The 22,098-nt window shown below is 39.6% G+C and overlaps 1 protein-coding gene across 6 annotated transcripts in view; it reads right to left on the bottom strand.

The window, feature by feature from the left end:
- The window catches only part of mib1 (mindbomb E3 ubiquitin protein ligase 1), a 143,105-nt gene that overhangs the window by 92,249 nt on the left and 28,758 nt on the right, over window positions 1–22,098 (bottom strand). For all 6 annotated transcript variants that reach the window (XM_034183879.1, XM_034183880.1, XM_034183883.1 and 3 more), the window contains exons 5-12: window positions 17,801–17,867; window positions 16,893–17,097; window positions 16,560–16,743; window positions 15,170–15,314; window positions 14,936–15,069; window positions 12,017–12,124; window positions 11,704–11,901; window positions 8,530–8,681 (exon numbers count right to left, since the gene is read on the bottom strand). In XM_034183879.1, the coding sequence (XP_034039770.1) occupies window positions 8,530–8,681; window positions 11,704–11,901; window positions 12,017–12,124; window positions 14,936–15,069; window positions 15,170–15,314; window positions 16,560–16,743; window positions 16,893–17,097; window positions 17,801–17,867 (1,193 nt within the window). The remainder of the gene's footprint in view (window positions 1–8,529; window positions 8,682–11,703; window positions 11,902–12,016; window positions 12,125–14,935; window positions 15,070–15,169; window positions 15,315–16,559; window positions 16,744–16,892; window positions 17,098–17,800; window positions 17,868–22,098) is intronic.

The following is a 22,098-nucleotide window of genomic DNA, read 5'->3' as shown; positions in this document are numbered from 1 at the left end:
CAAGAAATTCTGGACTTACATTGACTTCCAGAGACAGCGTTTAACCGTCATCCAGCTTTGTGCCCGAAGCTGGCACTTTGTCAGAATTTTCAAACTGTTGAAAAATGTGAACGAATCCCGACGACAACCTCAATTCATCCGTATTCTGTTTTGCTTTCTATCTTGATGGTTCCTTGTTGTTTGTGTAGTTCCTGTTCCATCAGTGTTCCGTTTGATTGTCGTCATACTTCATCCAACCTCCCAAGTCCAACGTCTTGTACGAATATTGACAATATCTGAACGGATCAATAACTAAAGCTCAGACGAACTAAACGTGACTTGTCCATGTGTGGGATGAAAAGCAACGTTTTCATACAGAAACAATAGCAGCAAGAACATTTGATCAACTACTTTAACTATTTACGCACGTTGCAGCTGTCTCTGGCTGGAATGCGCATGTGTGCATGTACATTGTAGCCGTGAAGACAAATCTGTTGTCAAGACAACCAGTTCTCGCAGCTGTAGGTGCTGTGGAGAGCGCAGAAATGATCACAGGCTGGCGCTTGGTCTGATACCAGCTGTCAAGTCACATCATGAATGTTTCATTTTGATTTTGTTTAAAGCTTCAAGGTCGCTGTTCGCTTCGTTTTTCTTTTGTTAATTTGTTTTGTTCTTTTATGTGCTCTGGACTCGCAGGCTTTTTGGTGATGGGAGAAGTGCCGGCTCAGTCGTCTACTTTTTCTCAAGATTTGTGACTTTTTTCCTATGTTCAGCGATCGCCGTGTGCCATGTGACCAGGCCCTTGGAGTACGCCTTTGACGGTTTGTAAATGCCTGAAAAATACTGAGTTGGTGTTTTCTTTTCATGATGACTGGAGCAGTACACTTCAATGTTTTTGATGAATGAATGAAAGCAATGTTGCATTTTTCTGTCCGCCAAGGACGTCATAAAAATCAGTGTTTATTTATTTGTCTGTCTGTTAGCGGGATTACATCAAAACTACTACACAGATTTTGTCAAAATTTTCACCACAGATAGATATTAGGCCATGGAAGAATTCATTAAATTTTGAAGGCAATCCAGATCCTGGATCAAGATTTCACTTTATATAGGCTTTCAAGGATTAAGTCAAAACTACTTCACAGATTCTCACAAAATTTGCACCACATAGATATAAGGACATGGAAGAATCCATTAAATTTTGAAGGTGATCTAGGGCTGTGCAAATAACCGAACTTTGATCGTGATATCAATATTTGTATCAAACGATCTCCAAACTCGTATAATCGAGTGAAACGATTTAAGGGCCTTTCATCAGGCCAATCAGTCAACGTGTCCCAAGACGGATGACGTCAGACGCATCCCTTCGGAAGTGGCAAGGAGGCGGGATTGCTACGTCACACTCTGGCTGTTTCCACAACCTGAAAAAAGTTCAGCGATCGCCTTCTTGAATTTGCGTTGCGTGAACCACAAAAAAGCTTTAAAAAACAGCAGCAGAACGATTCTCCCATCACCCTGCTGGGAGAAGCTTTTTTCAGATACTTTTCGGAGTGACGCCGACCGAGGGAGGACTGACGACTTGGTGGGATATCGATCGAACCGCGACAGCGAGCCAATCCGCACGGAGAAGCCGGCCTTCAGGCATCATTCCTGGGCACAGCGAGGCAGGCAGCCGGGGTGATGGAGCAAACCCACTCAGTCCGAAATCTCACTTTTTGGATATATGCGAAGTCCCAGTTTGCCCAACGGAGTTTAGTTCTGCAGCTTTATCGAGGTGAGAATAATGTAAAAATAATACGTGACGTTTACTGAACTGCTGTGAAGGTTTAATGATCGGCTAACATTAGCTTAGCCTTTTAGCACAGTTGATCTGAGTGAACGCTTTAATTTGTAAATGGTTCAGTCTTTTTATTTTTACCAAATAAAGCTACAGCTTTTTAGACACCACAAAAGCTTAACTTTAAATAACTTATTTTTTCGGGCGTTTTTTTCCATCGTTTTCCCCGTTTTTTTTCCCCTTTTTTATATATAAACTGTTTAGTGTTTCTTCATATTTATTATTTTGTTTGGTTATGTATGGTTATGTATATTTACTTTGTTTCTTGTAAATTTCTCCAAAAGGAGATAAGGAGACATGGTCAAGGGAATGATGACAAAAACACAAACTAATGAACATAAATTGAAACAAAAACAATGCAGCTGCTCTATGTCCTAGTAGCACAAGTCAGGGAGATGCCCAAAGACACTGACCAACTGGTCAGTGACAACAGGGAAGGGAGAGGAAAACAGAAAAATAATATATAATATGATATTTTTAATATTTATTTTATTCATTTTATGTTTTATACAGGTGAGGTCCAGTACATTTTCAATTTGGAGGTTGTGCGCACATTGTCTATAACAATTTTTGTTTTTTTTTTTTGAGTTAGAGAAATGCTGAATAAATGCACTGTGTAACTAAAAAAAAAAAAATAATCGTTTGAATAATCGTGATTTCAGTATTTACCTAAATAATTGTGATATTGATTTTCTCCATAATCGAGCAGCCCTAAGGTGATCCAGATCTGGATGCTGGATCAAGATTTCATTTTATATAGGCTTTGAAGGATTGCATCAAAACTACTTCACGGATTCTCAGAAAATTTGCACAACAGATAGATATTAGGGCATGGAACACTCCACTGAATTTTGGAGGTGATCCAGGTCCGGATTCGTGCATGTCAGAAATCTCAGACTGCTCTTGTTATAGCAATTTACCGTCTGTCTGAGAACACTCCATGATGGAAAAGTCCGCTGTTTTTCCAGCTTTCCCCTCCAAACACAGCTATCATTTGTGTGACGCACGTTTGAATCCAGACATTAAATGTAGCTTTCGCACAAGCTATTTTTATTGTTCGAATATTGAATAACTTTCATGAATGAAGACGTGAAAAAAAATGTGTGTACAGTGCATACAGGATTACAGCTGCCGGCACCAATGTTCTCCACTAAATGTTGTCTTCCTGTTCCAACTGTCACATCTGGGATATGTTTAAGGGACTTTGTCCACCCTTCTTTGGACAAGTTACATTCATTTGCCGGAGTGGTATCCATAGATTCAACGAGGTCCATGCAGTTAGCCTGCGTGTCATTAAAACATTTTGCTCCTCACGGTGTTCCACGAGTGACTCGCGGAGAACTCCGCGCATGCACCAAACAATGTAACAACGGTCTATCCCATTGGTTTTTAACACCAAGAAATGAATGTCACTGAAGGGCAAAGATAACTGGGATAACTATGATCACATGCGACCATGCACTCCAAACATCTAAAGACCTCGGAAACAGTTTCTAAAAAATGATGATCTGTATGATACAGACAAGCAGTCGCTCTGAGCCATGAGAATATGGAGGCAAAGAGGGGAGCAGAAACATGCTAATACCAGAAATAGCTATGGGCAAGGACAAGAGAAACGGCTGCCGTTCCTTCAGGGGACAGCTGCTTTAGGTTACGATGCATATTATTAGCTTGGAACAGGAGTAAAAACATATGACAAATGAATGTTAATGGATACTAGACAAACTAATTTTAAAATAACCATATGACTGATGCTTTAACAGTCTCATAGGTAGACTGGCTTCAGTTTGAAACCATACCATCTATTGGGGAGTTGTATAAAGCCCATTTTTCTGGTTCAATTTTTGATCAATGCCACACTAGATTAAAAGCAAAGCATAAATTTAAGTTGGCTATTATACAACTTTGAACTTGGTTTTACTGCTTAAAAGCTGGCTATACTAGTAAATAGAACATAGGAAAAAAGCACAAAGATATATATATATATATATATATATATATATATATATATATATATATATATATATATATATATATATATATATATATATATATACACACACACACACACACACACACACACACACACACACACACACACACACACACACACACACACACACACACACACACACACACACACACAGTGGTGGGCACAGATAACCAAAAAATTAACTTCGATAACAGATAATAAGATAACTGAAAAGTTATCTTTGATAAAGATAAACCGATAAACCACCCAAAAATGTATCGGACGTTACAGATAATCGATAACCGATAAATTCCGGTGTTGTCTATGGGAAATCTGCAGTTACTAAAGAGCTGAAATTGATTTTTAACACAATCGCTTTTGAAAGCATCAAAAGCGGTAAAAGACTTAAAGAATAAGCAAGAATGTTTGACCATGCTTCCCCCTGCAGGAAGCAGCACAGACAAATTCTGACAGCGCCCACAAAATCAACTCTTTACTAATCAATCATTTTTCTTTCAACATTCTGCCCCTGCTGGAAGCTCTTGTTTACAACAACACTCCCACCACATAGGCACACCAAGAGCAGCCATAAGGCTCGCTCCCTATCAATTTCAACACTCCGGTCAGGCGGAGGTCTTGAAAAATAAAGTCATACTAACTTGTGGTTTTTTTGAAAATACTGATAGAATAACTCCATTAATGTCAATTCTGTCATTTGTACAAAGTTAAAATATAACATATCTTTTAATGTTGAATAAGGCACTAATTCTGAGGTTTTGTAACAAACACAGACCGCAAAGCATTCTGGGTAAAAGTGCTAAACAGTGATTGGTTCAGTAATCCATTATGTAAACCAACACGTTAATGTGACGTGTGTCGTGTGTTGGTTTAAAGATAAATGTGCTTTTGTAAAATATTCCATTTTTATTTGTAAAAACAGGCATTTTTACAGAGCCCTGGAAGTGTCATCGCAATTGCATGTTTTAAAACTTTTATGATGTTGTAAAACGTGCACTCAATATTAGTAAGTAAGTAAGTAAATTTATTTATATAGTGCCTTTCACAGACATAAGGCCATGTACACACGTTGTCGGGTATTTGTAAAACCGAATATCTTACCCTTTCAGTTTGGGGAAAAAACTTCATCCACACTACGTTTAAAAAAAAAAAATCCATCCACATCGAACCGTATAAATGTGTTGTAATTAGTCTGCCAAACCTTTGGGTGGCGGTACTGATTAAAATTCTATCCAATCAATCAATCAATCAATATATATATATGCACACACACACACACATATGTACAGGGTTCTAGCTAGCGCAAACTTGCGTTATGGCCCGTTACACTTATTTTGGACCGTTACGATTTTCAATACAGCGTCTATAATCAACCGTTTCTGCAGCGTGACTCCAGGCTGAAGTGTGAATCGAAGCAATGCTTCGATTCAATGGCTCGTGGCTCTTTGATTTGCTGCTCTTCAGAAGCGGTAAGTCCGCTTCTTAACCCCTCTGAAAGCCATTAAAATATCACGAGTCATTTTTGTGTGGATTAAAGTCACTAACTGGGACTCTTGTCTTGTTGCAGTCGAGAAACGAGTTGAGACAGAGTCCGCTCAGAATTAATAACTTCAAAATGAATCGCCGCTTTAAATAAAATGACGCCTCTTGACGTTGCAATACAGACAAACTCCAATCGACTAAAACGTTTTTTCCTCCCAAAATGAGACGTGTTGCATTCTTTATAAACCTGACCTGCAGCACAGCTGCAAGAACTGCAGCTCATAGGTATGGAAAGACATTCATGCCAATAATAATGTCTGAAAGGAAATGCTTTTGACAAAAACTAACATTTTATTTCTGTTTATGTCCAGAGATCAAGGATCCACCATGTAGAGTTTATTATGTCCAGAGTTTAAGGATCCAGTAACCAATTTCATATTTATTTACTTTAAGACTCAATAAAATGTTGTTCAATTTCAATTTAATCAGCTTATAAAGCGCCAAATTACAACAAAAGCCGTCTCAAGGTGCCTCACACAATAGTTCAACATAAAAAGTTTAAATTAATAAATAAAAATAAAAAATTAAAATCCCTAATTAAAAACAGAAGTAAAAGAATAACAAAATAAAAACTACTCATAAGAAAGAATAAAAACAGGTTTTAAGACTTGACTTGTCCACAGACTCCGACTGCCTCACTGAGGGCCATGTACTGGCTAACCCAGAATGAGATTGCCCACTCAACAAACTTCCTCAGCCTTCTGGACATGATGAAGGGACTTGGGCTGTCGTACCTGGCTTTTCCCCTTTGGGTACCCCTACAATGGCCAATTTTTTTTAAGCTTGAATTTTCAAAAGCTGGCATATCGAATATCAGCAAAAATGCAATAAGGCAAATATGGCACAAACCCACTGCAGTTACTTCATACATGCTGCAATTCATAGTACATTTCTTTGTAATCCTGGTGTAACACGCATTTGCATTGTATCGCTATGGCTGACTTAAATTCTAGCTGTTTCAGATAAACATCAACCATACTGATGTACTCTTTGTAAGCAGTATTTTTGTGGTTAAGTTAAGCACTGTTCTTCTGTCTTTAACATTTGTGCTCTCTATCTGTGCGCTGTGACACAGTTAGAGTGACCTTCCTTTGTTTTAAGGTGAGAGTATTGCGTTTATTTCAGAGCAGTCCGTGGAAACCAGAATTCTGTTCTTTATGCGTGTCTCTCTGTGTGGGCCTGTGTGCTCAATGTGCATGTGATAGCTTGACAAGACTTCACGTATCAAGATGAAATTTAGTACACAAGGTCATCTCACTAACACCTCAAGCAACTTCAACATTAAATTTTAATTGTGGTCTTTAGGAGGCAAAGGCTCTCAAACCTAGTTTCCTCGATAACACTACATGAACTTCACGGATTGTGACAAAACCTGTTACTGATTAGGGTTTAGTATTGAGAACCGGTTCTTTTCGAGAATCGTTAAGAAAGGATTCAATCCACTGACATCAATAGCCTTTTTGCTTAACGATTCCCTTATCGGTTCTTTCAGGATGTTTATCGGGAAAATGATCATTTCTCCAAGTTGATTACAGACCCTGCAGCGGGTCTGCAATCAATCTCTTCTGCAGAGGCTCTGCTTGAAGCAATGAAGCAGTGCTCCAACCTGCTGCTTCTTGGTCCTCTGTTTCATTGCTTTTCTGAAGCAGCAAATCCGCTTCTTAACCCCTCTCAAAGCCATTTAAAGTCAATCGTGAGTCACCTTTGTGCAGATTAAAGTCACTAACTGGAACTCTTGTCTTGTTGCAGGAAAGAAGCAAGAATCGTCCTCTGTTCTGTTCGCACAGCTTCAAACACTGCGTCGCTCTCTGCCGAGTCAAATTAGAGTCTGGTCTGAATTAATAATATCAAAGTGAATCGTCGTTTTAAATGACACCTTTCGAAATGCTGTTAATACAGACAACAAAATACAACAGACTAAAACGTTTTTCCCCTCGCAAAATGAAACATCCTGCATTCTTAGTGCAAATAAAGTACAACTCAGGGTGACTCACGGTGAAACGGCTCGCATGATCGAACCACAAAACGTCGTGTCGACGGGCAGGCGTGCACAATGCTGGTGTGGCGGTTTGTTCATGCGGGAACACAGCGCCAGCAGCTGCACGATGTGGTTACATATCATGCAAACATACAGTCATGAAGAGGCCGTTAAATAACTCTGGTTAAATAAAAGAAAAACGCCAGCGACCAATTTCATATTTATTTACTTTACGACTCAATAAAATATTGTTGACATAGAAAACCTGTAAAGCCTACTTTTAGTAGAAATAAAATTCACAGGAGGCATTGATAGGGGAATCGATAAGGAATCGGATCGATAAGTGGAATTGATAATGATATCTGTATCGATAAACTCTTCTCAATACCCATCCCTACTACTGATACTGATAAGGCAAATATTGTTATGTGAGGGCTCTCACTGTGTGGCTCTTCTGCAAAATACCTCTATGGTACACTGATGAGTTTATTATAATGCATTATCATGTCACCAACAAGTAGCACATGACTGGCTTAATTCTTCATGACTTTAGGTACATGTACTGAAGCAATGGATGGGCTTAGCCTACCAAATTATTACTAATTAACAATTAAGCATTAATTTATCATGGTTCCATTTAATTGTTTCATATCCATAATGGTAGCTTCTTTTACACTGTAAAGACCAATGATTTCTCAGTAGGGAAAATAAAGCTGAATGTTTCACACTGTTAAACACCTCATTCTGTTAATAGCTTTTTTTACACTCCTCACACAGAAATGCAACTTCACTACAGTACATCAATATTAGCTGGCCAGAGTGAAGTGGTTAGACAGCTATGTTGCCTGCAGCAGCACATGGAAACTTTATTTGGATAAAGGAGTTTGTGCACCAGTTCAGAGAATAATCACAGCATCCCTGAGCAAGACACCGAACTGGCAAAGCTATTCAACCTTGGAGCATATAGAACCCACACATCGACCTCAACTGTGAGAGGAAAAAAAATGTAGATAAAAAAGAAGAACAATTTGTTACTGTTATATCTAGGTTCAGCATGTAGACAATAAAAATGGAAATGCTTTTAAGGTAAAACTAAAGGATCTAGACGATTCAGCATCCACAGATTCTACTTCCACACGCTCTGGTCCCAAGTACACACAAACCAGATGTGACAGCTGACAATAGAAAGCAAGCATCTCTTACCTGGGGTTGCCTCGCAGGGCTGCATGATGCAGAGCATTAAACCCATTATTATTGGTGATGGTGACATCGGCACCAGCCTCCAGCAACACTGACAGCATGTCGTCTCTCTTCTTGCTGATGGCATCATGAAGGGGTGTATCCCCCTCTGAATCCTAAAAGAAAAACCTTGCATTGAAGAGATCCACCAATATGCCACAATTCAAACCACTGATACTACAGCTTGCCTAAATGCTGCCTTTACTACTATATTATAACCAAAATACCTCAAAACAATGCCATGTATCACCAACCAGGCACACTGTAATTTCTGATGAAGCAGTAAGGCTGTGCGATATGTGCCTTGAACATTTGAAATTGACTGTATGTGTGTGTGACAGTGTGAATATCTTTGTACATCTAGACAGACTGGCAGTCTGTCCAGCATGTCACCTGCCTCTCGTCCAATGAGACGGCTTGAGCTCTCCCGGTGTCGCAGACCGAACGGTCCCCCTAAAAATCGGTCCCCATTGATGACGCAGTTCTCGATTTAATACTTCATTTCTGCTTCAAACTGCACTCCAGTCATCATCTGTCTCAGCGACAGATATCTGATGCTTTTGTACAACAATCATTTCCACATAAATTCAGCGTTATTTCATCATAAAAAGGTGGCGGAAGCGATCAGAGCACCGCGGCTAAACGAGCTGCTAGCTGATGCGTTCACTGCGCGTCGGACGGCATCGTTTCTGCTTGAAACTGACTTTAGAAGGATGTGAGAGGTTTTACCTTCATTATCTGATGGTTAATAATCCAATTAATCCATCTGATTGCTTTGGGTGAAGAGACTCCGTCTCAGATGTGCTGCTGTGGTCCAAAACGACACATGCGCAAATGCAAAAGGTGGCCCGATTTTAGGGGCGGACCGTTCAGTCTGCGACACCGGGACCCTTAATTGGAATAAACAGGTATAGAAAATGAATGAATGAATATGTTATTTTGCCTGTGCTGCTGCTTCCATGTGCTCTGTATTGAAGTTTCATGGTGGGTGCGGCTCACGCCGCTAAGCCCCACCCACACACACACACACACAGAGCAACAGCAAAGCAGGTGAAGTGAAGACGACATGTTGCTCTATGCTAACAGGCATTTTTCTGAATGACTGCATAATGTCAGCCAGAATGTTTGACAGAAAATGTCCAAATTTACTTGTGTGTTACCGTAACTGAGCTGGTGTTGACTGTTTAAGATTGTTGGAAGACCACTGACAAGAGTGGCAGTCACTCAACAACGTCACCTGAGGTAAAAGTGGGCATGGGAGGAGGTGAGAGCCAGTGTGTCCTTGTCCTCTGTCATTACCAGAATATGTGCGCACAATGATGAAAGTGCTATCATGAGCTCAGAAGACAGGGAAAACAAAAGCTCACTGCTCACTGAAGACAGCAACTGGCAGTGAATATGGACAGCTGGCACTGGTCTCCAAATCATCTGCCAGGCAATGACATAATTCTATTATAGCCTGGAAGGAAAAGTAAGGTGGCACAGGTATGTAGTCACTGGTGGGTGGACCTTCTGCCTCAGCTGAATCCTGCTTCTCTCTGTCCCTTCAACAGCTCCATTTGAATGCATGTGAGCAAATGCACCAGAGTTAACTGATAAGGAGGAAGATACGCTCTAATGTACGTATTTGTCTATACACATGTTGTGAACCCAACTATGTAAGGCATAGCTTAACACTGCGATACATTAACAATAATGCCACAAGTTTGTGTTGATCTGCGGCACAGTCAAGTTCTGTTGTGTCATGACAGCAATGCACATACAGTGCAGTCTGACCACACCTCAATTTAAGACTAATATGCCTGCAGGCCTACAGATAAGTACAAGTACAGTTGCTTCAGCCAGAAATTTGCAATGATACTTGCACTGTGCAATGCACCATTTTCTGTTACATATTTTGTGCATAAACATTTTACAATGTACATCACTGCTCTCTTCATGTCAGTCTTAAGCAAATTACCGTTACAACTAATGTTTTCCTCACTTATACACAGTATTTTTCTTTGTGGTAGTTATGGCTGTTGTTTCCTTTGACATTTTGTGTGAAAGTTCACAACATTCTTGCATTTGTGTTTGCTTTAGTGCTCATACCAACATCAGGCCTGTTTCCACCGCAGTTACTCTAACTACTCCCCAGATTTCAGGACGGTACAGGAACAGCCCATTAAGTGTCCTTGTCAGCTACTGTGCTTTCACTGTGGTGAAAAGCCACCAGGCTCATGGTGACAGTCAGCATCTAATGCTACTGATAACTAGTAAACAAACTTTAACTGTAACCTCAGGTGCAAAGCAACATAAAACAAGTTTTCAAACTGTTAATGAAGCTGTATTAAATTTTTTTAAGCTGCCTGCAATGCTTCTTGACTCCAGTCCTCTTTGCTGCAATGCCTGGAAAATAGGTTCTTTGGGTTTTTTGTTTTGTTTAGGGTTTTTATTTTTATTTATTTTATTTTTTGTTTACATCTGTCATGAAAAAAAGCTGTGCATCTTTTGTCCAAGGATTTTTGGTGCACGGAGGTCTGTGACGCAGCATTCTGTTGGTTTTGTGGTGTAAGCCACATTTATTGTTTTGCACACTCAGAGGCTTGCAGTCCCACTATAAGTTGTTTTCTCTTCCCTGTCGGCGCTTTTTCGCGGTGTGTTCCGAGGCTTCCAGTCCTAAAACTTTTCTCTCTGTGATGCGTTTAATTCCACGGGTATCCAGGCCCTGAATAAAGGTTCCGCAAACTCACTTTTCAGTGCGGCCCCTGTGGTGGAGACACAAACAAACCCCCCCAAATGGCCTGCTCATTCTTGCGTTGGAAACGGGCCTATAGCCTTCTGAAGTGAATATATATGCTGCTTCTCATCAAAAACAGGAAATGGGAGGGCTGCTTTTAACATATTGCGACGTTTTTTGTTTGTTTTTTTTAAATCACTGACCGCTTTGCAATGCTACTGGATTTGTGCATTGTTACTAAGTTTCTACTGAGGTTCTTTACTTTTAAATTGAAATTTTTAAATTGTTCCTACTGTTAATTATCTATCCCTGATGGGCAGCTCTCTGTACATGTTACCTGTTTGTGCTTCTAAAATGTCACAACTCATGACTGCATTTTATAAAAGGTAAATATGTACATCACAATAATAACATGTTACCTGGAGGCTGGGGTGGCAACCAAAGTCCAGCAGAGTTTTAACCACCTGCAGGTGTCCTTTGTTGACAGCTATGTGTAATGGAGTCTGCCTGCGCTTGTTCCTGGCGTTCAGGTCAGCACCGCCTCTCTGCAGCACCTCAATAACAGAACCTTCATCGCCAAAGGCAGCGTGATGCACCGCCCGATCTCCATCTTTGTCCTGAGTAGTGATAAACCCACAGATAGTCAAATGTTGAGCAAGTGAATTTCCTCACTGTTGTCAAATACGATGTACTTTCATTAAGATCTTTCATTGATGAAAGACATATACAAACCTCAGCCTCAAGGTCTACATTGTGTTTAAGCAGAAGCTTTAGGACATCCACATGACCATTCTGACTGGCTGCCTGCATAGCCGTGTGTCCAGCACACTGCCCGTTCACCTGCAAAGATGATCGTAGTAAAAGCGACCAGACATATACACATAAACAATCAGACCTGTTATTCTAACACATGGAGAAAGCAGCTTCTCTTCTCGTGCAATGTCATATTAACAATGGACCCACATATCCTAGTCAACATGATCACAGTGGAGGAATTACGCCATCTCATTCTGCATCATTTACTTCCACCCTGTACAGAATTCTGGACCAGACACGTGGATGAGAGTCAGCAACAGGGACTTGGTGGTTGGAACAATAAATCATTTAATTATTTGCAGCCATTAAAGTGCACAAAGATTTTTAATCCTTGTAAATCTCCAGCAATTCCATCATCTCTTACCTTGCCCCTTTACAGGAGGTTCTTTTCACTTAAGTGCCCCCCCCCCCCCAAAAAAAAAATCTTCAATCCCACATCATTGTACATGTGATGATGATGCACAGAAAATTATGTCTGCAGAGGACAATGTGATCATGCATTTAGATGAATAACATGCTAATATTTTCCTATCTAATGGATAATTAAAGGATTGAGCCATCCATGTCATTCAATCTGAAATTCTGATCACATCATTATGTCCCTGTGACTGACAAGTTTATATAACATGGCTCTGTTGAGTCTCAATTAATTCTGGATACTAATGGTTACTAGGCTGCTTAAAAACATAGATAATAAATAAACCAGTGTCATAAGACATGTTTGGACATGGTGTGGCTGAATTAACTGGCCGTCTGAAGTAGCAGAATATTATAGCATGTTCCAGTGCATATACTCGAGCACCAACCGCAGCACTGCAACAACTCAGAGTATAAATATTAATGTGGACACCATTGGGAATTGACACACCTCTTGTCCTGGTGGGCGGATCACTTGGCCAGATCTAATGCATTCAGCTTTAAGCAAATAATTCCACTGAAAGGTACTGAGGCACCTTGCCAGCTTTCGCCACCAACACGCACGCACTCAGCACTGCTTTGCTAAAACTGCGATTAATTCTCTATATTGGGCACAGGATGCCTCTCCACAAAAAAAAGGTTGTGTTTTTTCAAAAACCTCTATTGAGTGTACATCAGTGTTCTTCTGTGCATCCTGTGGGACAAGGCTAAATGCTTTTCAGTTTCAGGACTGACTGCACCCTTTTTCTACAAGTTTAAGTCTCTTCCTGGTCCTGAGACCTGCGCATTTCACCTGCAGTTATGATCATATGAACGTCACCAATTCTAAAATGATTCAGTTTTCATCTATACAGATGAAAGATGCTGCTGCAGGGTGCAGCTAAAGAGATAGAACATGTTTTTGTGCAATCTCGATTGTGTCCTAACAGTTTCTGGATGGTGTCTGGTGAGCCCCATGTTCCAGAAAGCATCTTGTCGGTCCATATCAAGCTCAAACCCAAGACTGACAGTCCCACCCTTCCATGCTGAAATGTCTAACAAACATCTAACTTTACATCAGAAATGAACATGTTTACACTCTGGTGCAAAAAAATGACTATGGTCTCTATCACTAGTTTTGTCATTTTTGACAACTGTACAAGGAAGTGAATTTCTTTACAACTTGTTCATTTAAACTATTTTATGCAATAAAGTTATGAATAATTAGGGGTATAACTGCACTGAGTGGCACGTGTTGGAGTCAGGGCCTCGCTAACAGTGGCTGCTAGCTGCTGGGGACTCAACTTTGTCGACTATAGTGCTTGTCCTTTTTGAGCATTTACTGTGCAGTTAATTATACTAATGAGCCATCAAAGAAGTCGGTGCTCCGGTATATCCATTCAGTGAAATTTTAGCATTATTTAACTTATGTTGGCACAGTTATCACAAATTTAGCACTAATTAGCAGGTAGCTTGGTCTACTGACGGTGCAACGGTTACTAAGGCATTAAGCCGGTCATATGTCACACACTCAAATATTAGCAAACATCTGAACTAATATTAGCCTGTTAGCTTTAGTTTCATTTGTTTGGTAACTGTAAGATGGGGCACATTCATTCTTCATTCTTCCTGCTCAGGCCATGCCAGCATCGCCCATGCACCATCCCTTTGCCCATTTATGGGTTGACCAGCAGTTATGCACTGCCAAGAAGGTGATATTTAGAGTTGCCCTTATTGAACTTCAAAACTACTGTTCAGACAAGAGTCATCAAGAAACGGCATATTCCCCCGGTCCCCACAAATCAGTAATACAAAGTGTCAGGGGATCACCAAAGCACACCCTTATGTTAAATATGAATGAAACTGGTCAACTGGTTCTTGAGATATAGCACTAACAAGGATGGCAATGATAATATATTGAATAGCTCGCTGTGATGTTGACATTGATCCCAAGGTCAGCCTGATCAACTGGTGTCGGGGATCACCCAAGTACACCTTTATGGCAAATATGAATGAAATTGGTCAACAGTTTCTTGAGACATCGTGCTAACAAGTGAAACAGATGGATGGATGGTCACAAAAGTGCTTTAAACAACAAAATGATGCTCTAATATATCACAACACATGTCGAGAAGGCAGATAATTTTTTAACATTTCCAAAAAATGTTGGGGTGCATCGTGAGCCTTCCTAGCCAGTGATGGCACATGACCACATAACATGACATACTATCAGATGTCAGCAAGATGCCAACAGGACTCACCAGGTCTTACACTGGCCTATGAAGATGAAACCTTCCACATGTAGCATAGGTTGTATTTTAAGTCCATATCAATATAACATGATTTAGTACATGAATCTAATATTCCCACCTCAAATGAAAACTCAACAAGAAATGTAGCAAATACTATTGATGAAATCTGCCAAGTTAAAGCACTTACATCCACATCGGGTCTCTTAAGGATGTCCTCCACTTTGGCCAGGTCTCCATTAGCTGCTGCCTTGACTAGCTCCTCATTGATGTCTCCAGACTCCTGCGTCTCAAACAGTTTCTTCAGCAACTGAGACAATCGCTCTGGATAAAAAACAGGAAAATGTCAGAAAAACTGTGTACAGGTGTAGAAGAAAAACAAGAACTAGAGAAAGATACTCTGAATACTGGTGTTCACATGTACCTCCTGAGGCATTGCTGACAGCAGAGCCAGAGGGCGCAATCTTTGTAACAGCAGCAGGATTGTACGTCCATGATGTTCCACAAACCTCAACCTTCAGGTCACTGTCAGAATAGATCTGCTGCACACGGCCCACCTTGCCTAAGGTCTGTTGACAAATGTTGCGACAAACTCATTAGTATATATAGAGTTGGTGTTTCTTGGCTATCCACTGTGCGATAAAGTCTGTCATTGGGAGAGAACAAGATCATGAGAAAAGAGAGACTGAGAAAACTACAGCTAGTGAGTACAAGTGAAGGAAAGGAATGAAGAGAAAATACCAACTCAAATAAGTGATGGCCCTGTGGACAGCAAAAGACCAGCTCATTGCATGATCAAAACAAATACAACACTATTCCATTCTAAAGTTGCTCTGCAATTATTCAGAGGACATTCACTTATACGACAGAAAGCGAACAGAAAAAGACAGCAGTGATCTAGGTATTTCTTATCTAACTGCACGGAATATAGAAACCAAAACCTTTTTATTTGTTGTTGTTCATTTTTAAACCCCCCCACCCCAATTTTGTATTTGACACTCCGCGTCTGTGGAGCTGGAAGCGGCCTAGGGCTATCTTTAAGGATGTCATCAATAACAAAAGACTGCTGCAGCACATGCAGTGGCAAGACAAAAAAATCTGTGGTTAGTGATCAAAGCTGCAACCCATCTCGAATTTTTAAGGCTCATTAGTTTCTGAGAGGGACTAGTTTCGCAGGGGACAAGTAGCATATTGAAGCAGACTCATGTTAGATAACCTAAGGCACAAGTGGGCATCAATGAATACAATTCTTATTAATGGACAGATGAAGTCTTGGTGAGACACACACACAAAAAAAGGATATGTTATAAAAAATGCAAAATAACAGCTTTAGAGTGGGAGGAATTGAATTATCGCACATCAACAAATCTGTAATATTTCTAAATACACTGCCTCATGGTGAACAGTAGAAAGCTTCCTGCACAATTACAGGACTTTTTTTTTTTTTATACAAATGCTGTAGCTGTAGCTGTGTTGACAGCTAAGAGAAAATTGATATTAAAAATAGAGCTGGAAACATTATTAGTAGTTAACACTTATTTTATGCAATCATCAGCAAGCATAAAATTCTGTTTGTGTCATAACAAAACACTGATCAGATGTGAAGGCACTACATCACTCATCCAGGTTTCATCAGAACAAAATCATCCAATTATTTTAATTTGGACCCGACGTCCTTCCTGAATGACTTAAATGAATCTACACAATTTCTTTTCATCATGCACTCATGCCTTTCCTGTTGGTGTTAGCATGCCAATACGATTATATATAATCAAAGCCTGTTATAAGAGCATTTAATTTACAGAAATTCTTACAGGCATCATCGCCTCAGCCCACTCCCCATGGCCCCTCTGCAGTAGCTTGATGCGGTCAATATCATAGCAAATCTGGACCAGGTCTCCCACTAGGAACTGGGAGGTGCCTCCCTCTGCGCCAGCTGCCACTTCTCCACTGCGGACTACATTGGCCTTTGTCAGCACTGCTGGGTTGAATGTCCATCTGAGGATACAGAAATCATTCATTCCAAACACACAGTACAAGTCACAGGAATTATCACCAATGCCCATCATGTTTACCAAGTAAAACTAAGGATCAGAAGTAAGACTACATTTCCACCCACACTCCAACAACACAACCTACAACCTTACCTGTTGCCACTAGGGTAGTGAACCACAATGTCATGATCTTCATCAATGCCACACACAGTGCCTGTGGTGGTCAGAGTCTCGAACATACCGTCAGTCCACCCTCCATGACCATGTTGGAGGGACTGGACAATCTCAAGGTCAAGGTCAATGTTGACTAGGTCTCCAATCTGGAGACCTCCAGGATTTCTGTTACCATTCTGCTCGCCTGGAAAAGCAGGAAGTTGACCCTTTTAATATCTGCATATGTGCACAGACATGCTCAATTAAAGATGTATTTGTATAGGACTGCAAATTGAAAAAAAGAAATGTGCAGACTTCAAGTTATTCACAGCAACACTATAAATTAAAATAGGACATGCTTTAAAGAATAACATGTAATACAACTGTAGAACAGGACAGAAAACCCCACCCTACATCTATTTGTACAGTTGAGCAGGTGCATTACAGAGGCAAAAGTACTTCAAAACAATTCAAGAAATACAGACAGGACTGAGAATCAAAATATATTTAATCTTAAAGGACTTGATCAGGAATCAGGCCAAAAAGCTGATCCACATTAAACATAGCTGAGGCACCTTTGCATGGAGAACAGATGAAAAGCACAATTGAAGCATGAATGACGGTGACCCTTCCAGATTCAAGAAGGCATTTTTGCTGTAATATTGCATTCAAAGCCAATAAGGTACCAGGGACACATGGCATTCTTTGACATCGCTAAATACTGTACTTGCATACCCAAACTCTGCACCTGACTTTTGACACTCAGATGGCTACATACTGCTGCCATCTAGTGGTCAGACAAAATTACCTACAACTGATACTCCCTGAATGTCCTTGAAGACTGCACCACAATAGGGGAGACAACTGGTGCAATAATGTCAGTGGGCCCTGATCACAAACGTACTTACCTAATACAGGGCAGTGATCTCTGTAAAACGAGCCTCCTTTAGCATCCTGGACACATTTCAGATCCGACTGATAAGAGGAGGAAAAAAAAAGTAACAAAGATAATGAACCAGGGTGAACTAAAAGAGGATACCAATGTAACATGAACCTGAATAAAGAAATCAATTTCAAGCTGCAGTAACAACGGAGATGCCTAGAATACAAACAACCTCACTGCCCAGCACCTAGCACAGCATGATGAAATATTGCCACAGAGATAAAGATTCTAATCATTTGTGACAACTTAGACGTGCAGTTAGAGGGCAGGTATTGTCATGATGTAGAGCAAACACTCCTTTCAACTGATGGCAACCTAAAGTGCCAAATAAAACAAGTTTCAATAAATGACAATGCCACTGATGTTTTCTTAAATGGCTTAGATCTACCACAAATAACAGAAGAACAAAATAACTCATTGATATCAGAAATAACAATGCAAGAAATAAATGCAGCAATTTCTAAACTCAAAAACAATAAAACCCCAGGGGTTGACGGATATATATCAGAATGGTATAACACTTTTAGAAAAACTTTGATCCCTTTATTACATAGGACTTTTAATTGGATAATGAAAGGAGGAGCTATTCCTGATTATTGGAGGGAAGAAATCATTTCCGTAATTGCAACGGAAGGCAAAGATGCGACAAACTGTTCAAGGTATAGACCGATAAGTGTACTTAACATCGATTATAGACTATTCACAGCTATTCTAGCAAGGCGTATTGAAAAAATTCTACCAGATATTATAGGTTTAGACCAAACAGGATTTATAAAGTGTAGACAAACCCATGATAATATTCGCAGAACACTGCATATTATGTAACATATCAGTGAAAACAAGGTACAAGCATTAATAATGGGAATTGACGCAAAAAAGGCATTCAATTCAGTAAGATGGGAATTCTTATTTAGAGTAATGAAAAGGTTTAACTTACATGAAAATTGTATTAGGACCATTCAGACATTATACACAAATACTATCGCAAGGATTAAGGTCAATGGAAGTTTGTCTAATATTATCGAATTAGAAAGAGGTTGCCATCAGGGCTGTTCAGTAAGCCCTTTAGGCTTTGCCATCTTTTTGGAGTCATTAAGCCAGTGGATTAAGCAAAAATAATAGTATCAAAGGTGTTACAATGGCAGGAACAGAACAGAAAATGGCACTGTTCGCAGATGACGTTCTGATTTATTTGGAAAATCCCATTTCATCCTTACCTGTACTAATGTCTGCTTTTGAAAATTTTGGTGTGCTGTCAGGGTACAAAGTTAATGTTAAAAAAAAAACTCAAGTTAGAACTTAGAACTATGAACCAAACCAAAATATAAGACACAGTTATAGCATCAGATGGGATATGAAATCTATGAAATATTTAGGAATTCATTTAACAAAGGAAATTGCAAATGTGAAGTCTTCAAACTATGATAAAATTATATCAAATATAACAATTGACTTGGAAAAAATGGAACTTGATACCATATTTGAGTTTGACATCAAGAGTGAAAGTGATTAAGATGAACGTTTTACCTCTTTCAAAATCTAACAATCGAGGTGACAGAAAAAGAATTCAAAGAATGGGACAAAATTATATCCAGATACATATGGCAGGGTGCAAAGCAAAGAATAAAATACAGAACATGGCAATTGCCAAAAGGCCATGTTTAAAAAGCTATTTTCAAGCTGCACAACTGAGGACCCGACTTCTTAATTTGTATGATCCAGAATACTTTGCATGATGGAAAGATACTGAGGAAGGACTAATAGAGGGGTTGCCATTACAAGCCATTTTATTTGATGAAAATTTAAGGGGTCAATGGAAAGGGAAGGTTAATTCATGTTTGGGAGTGTCAATTAAAATTTGGACTACAATTGTGAAGAAATATAAGTTAATGGGTCATTATAGATTTTTGAGATGGATCGCATAAGATCTAGATTTTATACACAATAAATTAGATTGTAGGTTTAAATCCTGGGAAAATTACCCAAAGATGCATTGGGAGGTTATAATAAACAAGCAGTGATGAGCTTTCAGTATTTGGTCTCCAGAATCAAGACTTCCATAGATATTTACAGCTACAACATTATTTAGACCAAGAACGTAAGAAGGTTAATACGGAGGTACCAGGTATCATAAAAATTATAATAGAAGCTTATAAATCACAGATAAAACAAAAGGCCCTGCAGGACTTAAAAGCAGATAATACTGATTATGTAAAAGCGAAATGGGAGAGGGAAGCAAATATTGTGGTATCAAGAGAGAATTGGAGAGACATAAATAGGCACCAATGGAAAACCATTAACTCATTATTATGGAGGGAATATGGATGGAATAATACAATTTTTTTTTTTTTGCTACTCCAGCTCAGAGAAAGTATGGAGATGCCAAGTGCTGGCCATCCTGTGGTGCAACTATTGTAGATCATTTTCAAGTCCGCTGTCTTCTGGGAATGCCCCTTAATGACTCAGTATTGGACAGAAATTAAAAACAAAAAGTAATTGATGAGATGGTGAAAATTAAGGTACCAATTCAACTTGAAATTATTTACTTTGGGAAAGTCGACATTTTGAATTTAAAAAAAGGGGATGATTATGCATTTATAAGAATTATGCTACTGGCTAGTAAAAAAATAAAAAAAAATCAATGGCCAGAAGATGGCGAAGTGATCTGCTGCCTAAAGTGGAAGAATGGTTTGATGTAATGTTAAGTTTTTACAATTTGGAGAAATTAATGGCATCACTAAGATTGGAAGTTGAAAAATTTAACCATATCTAGGAAGGATGGTCAAAATATATCAGACAACACAGAGCTGATTTTGTTTAGGATTTGTTGAGATGTCTGGAGGATTCAATATGAGTATATCAATCAATCAATCAATCAATTTTTTTATATAGCGCCAAATCACAACAAACAGTTGCCCCAAGGCGCTTTATATTGTAAGGCAAGGCCATACAATAATTATGTAAAACCCCAACGGTCAAAACGACCCCCTGTGAGCAAGCACTTGGCTACAGTGGGAAGGGAAAAACTCCCTTTTAACAGGAAGAAACCTCCAGCAGAACCAGGCTCAGGGAGGGGCAGTCTTCTGCTGGGACTGGTTGGGGCTGAGGGAGAGAACCAGGAAAAAGACATGCTGTGGAGGGGAGCAGAGATCGATCACTAATGATTAAATGCAGAGTGGTGCATACAGAGCAAAAAGAGAAAGAAACAGTGCATCATGGGAACCCCCCAGCAGTCTACGTCTATAGCAGCATAACTAAGGGATGGTTCAGGGTCACCTGATCCAGCCCTAACTATAAGCTTTAGCAAAAAGGAAAGTTTTAAGCCTAATCTTAAAAGTAGAGAGGGTGTCTGTCTCCCTGATCTGAATTGGGAGCTGGTTCCACAGGAGAAGAGCCTGAAAGCTGAAGGCTCTGCCTCCCATTCTACTCTTACAAACCCTAGGAACTACAAGTAAGCCTGCAGTCTGAGAGCGAAGCGCTCTATTGGGGTGATATGGTACTACGAGGTCCCTAAGATAAGATGGGACCTGATTATTCAAAACCTTATAAGTAAGAAGAAGAATTTTAAATTCTATTCTAGAATTAACAGGAAGCCAATGAAGAGAGGCCAATATGGGTGAGATATGCTCTCTCCTTCTAGTCCCCGTCAGTACTCTAGCTGCAGCATTTTGAATTAACTGAAGGCTTTTTAGGGAACTTTTAGGACAACCTGATAATAATGAATTACAATAGTCCAGCCTAGAGGAAATAAATGCATGAATTAGTTTTTCAGCATCACTCTGAGACAAGACCTTTCTGATTTTAGAGATATTGCGTAAATGCAAAAAAGCAGTCCTACATATTTGTTTAATATGCGCTTTGAATGACATATCCTGATCAAAAATGACTCCAAGATTTCTCACAGTATTACTAGAGGTCAGGGTAATGCCATCCAGAGTAAGGATCTGGTTAGACACCATGTTTCTAAGATTTGTGGGGCCAAGTACAATAACTTCAGTTTTATCTGAGTTTAAAAGCAGGAAATTAGAGGTCATCCATGTCTTTATGTCTGTAAGACAATCCTGCAGTTTAGCTAATTGGTGTGTGTCCTCTGGCTTCATGGATAGATAAAGCTGGGTATCATCTGCGTAACAATGAAAATTTAAGCAATACCGTCTAATAATACTGCCTAAGGGAAGCATATATAAAGTGAATAAAATTGGTCCTAGCACAGAACCTTGTGGAACTCCATAATTAACTTTAGTCTGTGAAGAAGATTCCCCA

Source organism: Thalassophryne amazonica, chromosome 12 (assembly GCF_902500255.1).
Source record: "Thalassophryne amazonica chromosome 12, fThaAma1.1, whole genome shotgun sequence".
NCBI classification, from domain to species: Eukaryota; Metazoa; Chordata; class Actinopteri; order Batrachoidiformes; family Batrachoididae; genus Thalassophryne; species Thalassophryne amazonica.
The sequence above is the reverse complement of the archived record's forward strand: the minus strand, read 5'-3'. Positions and strand labels throughout refer to the sequence as shown.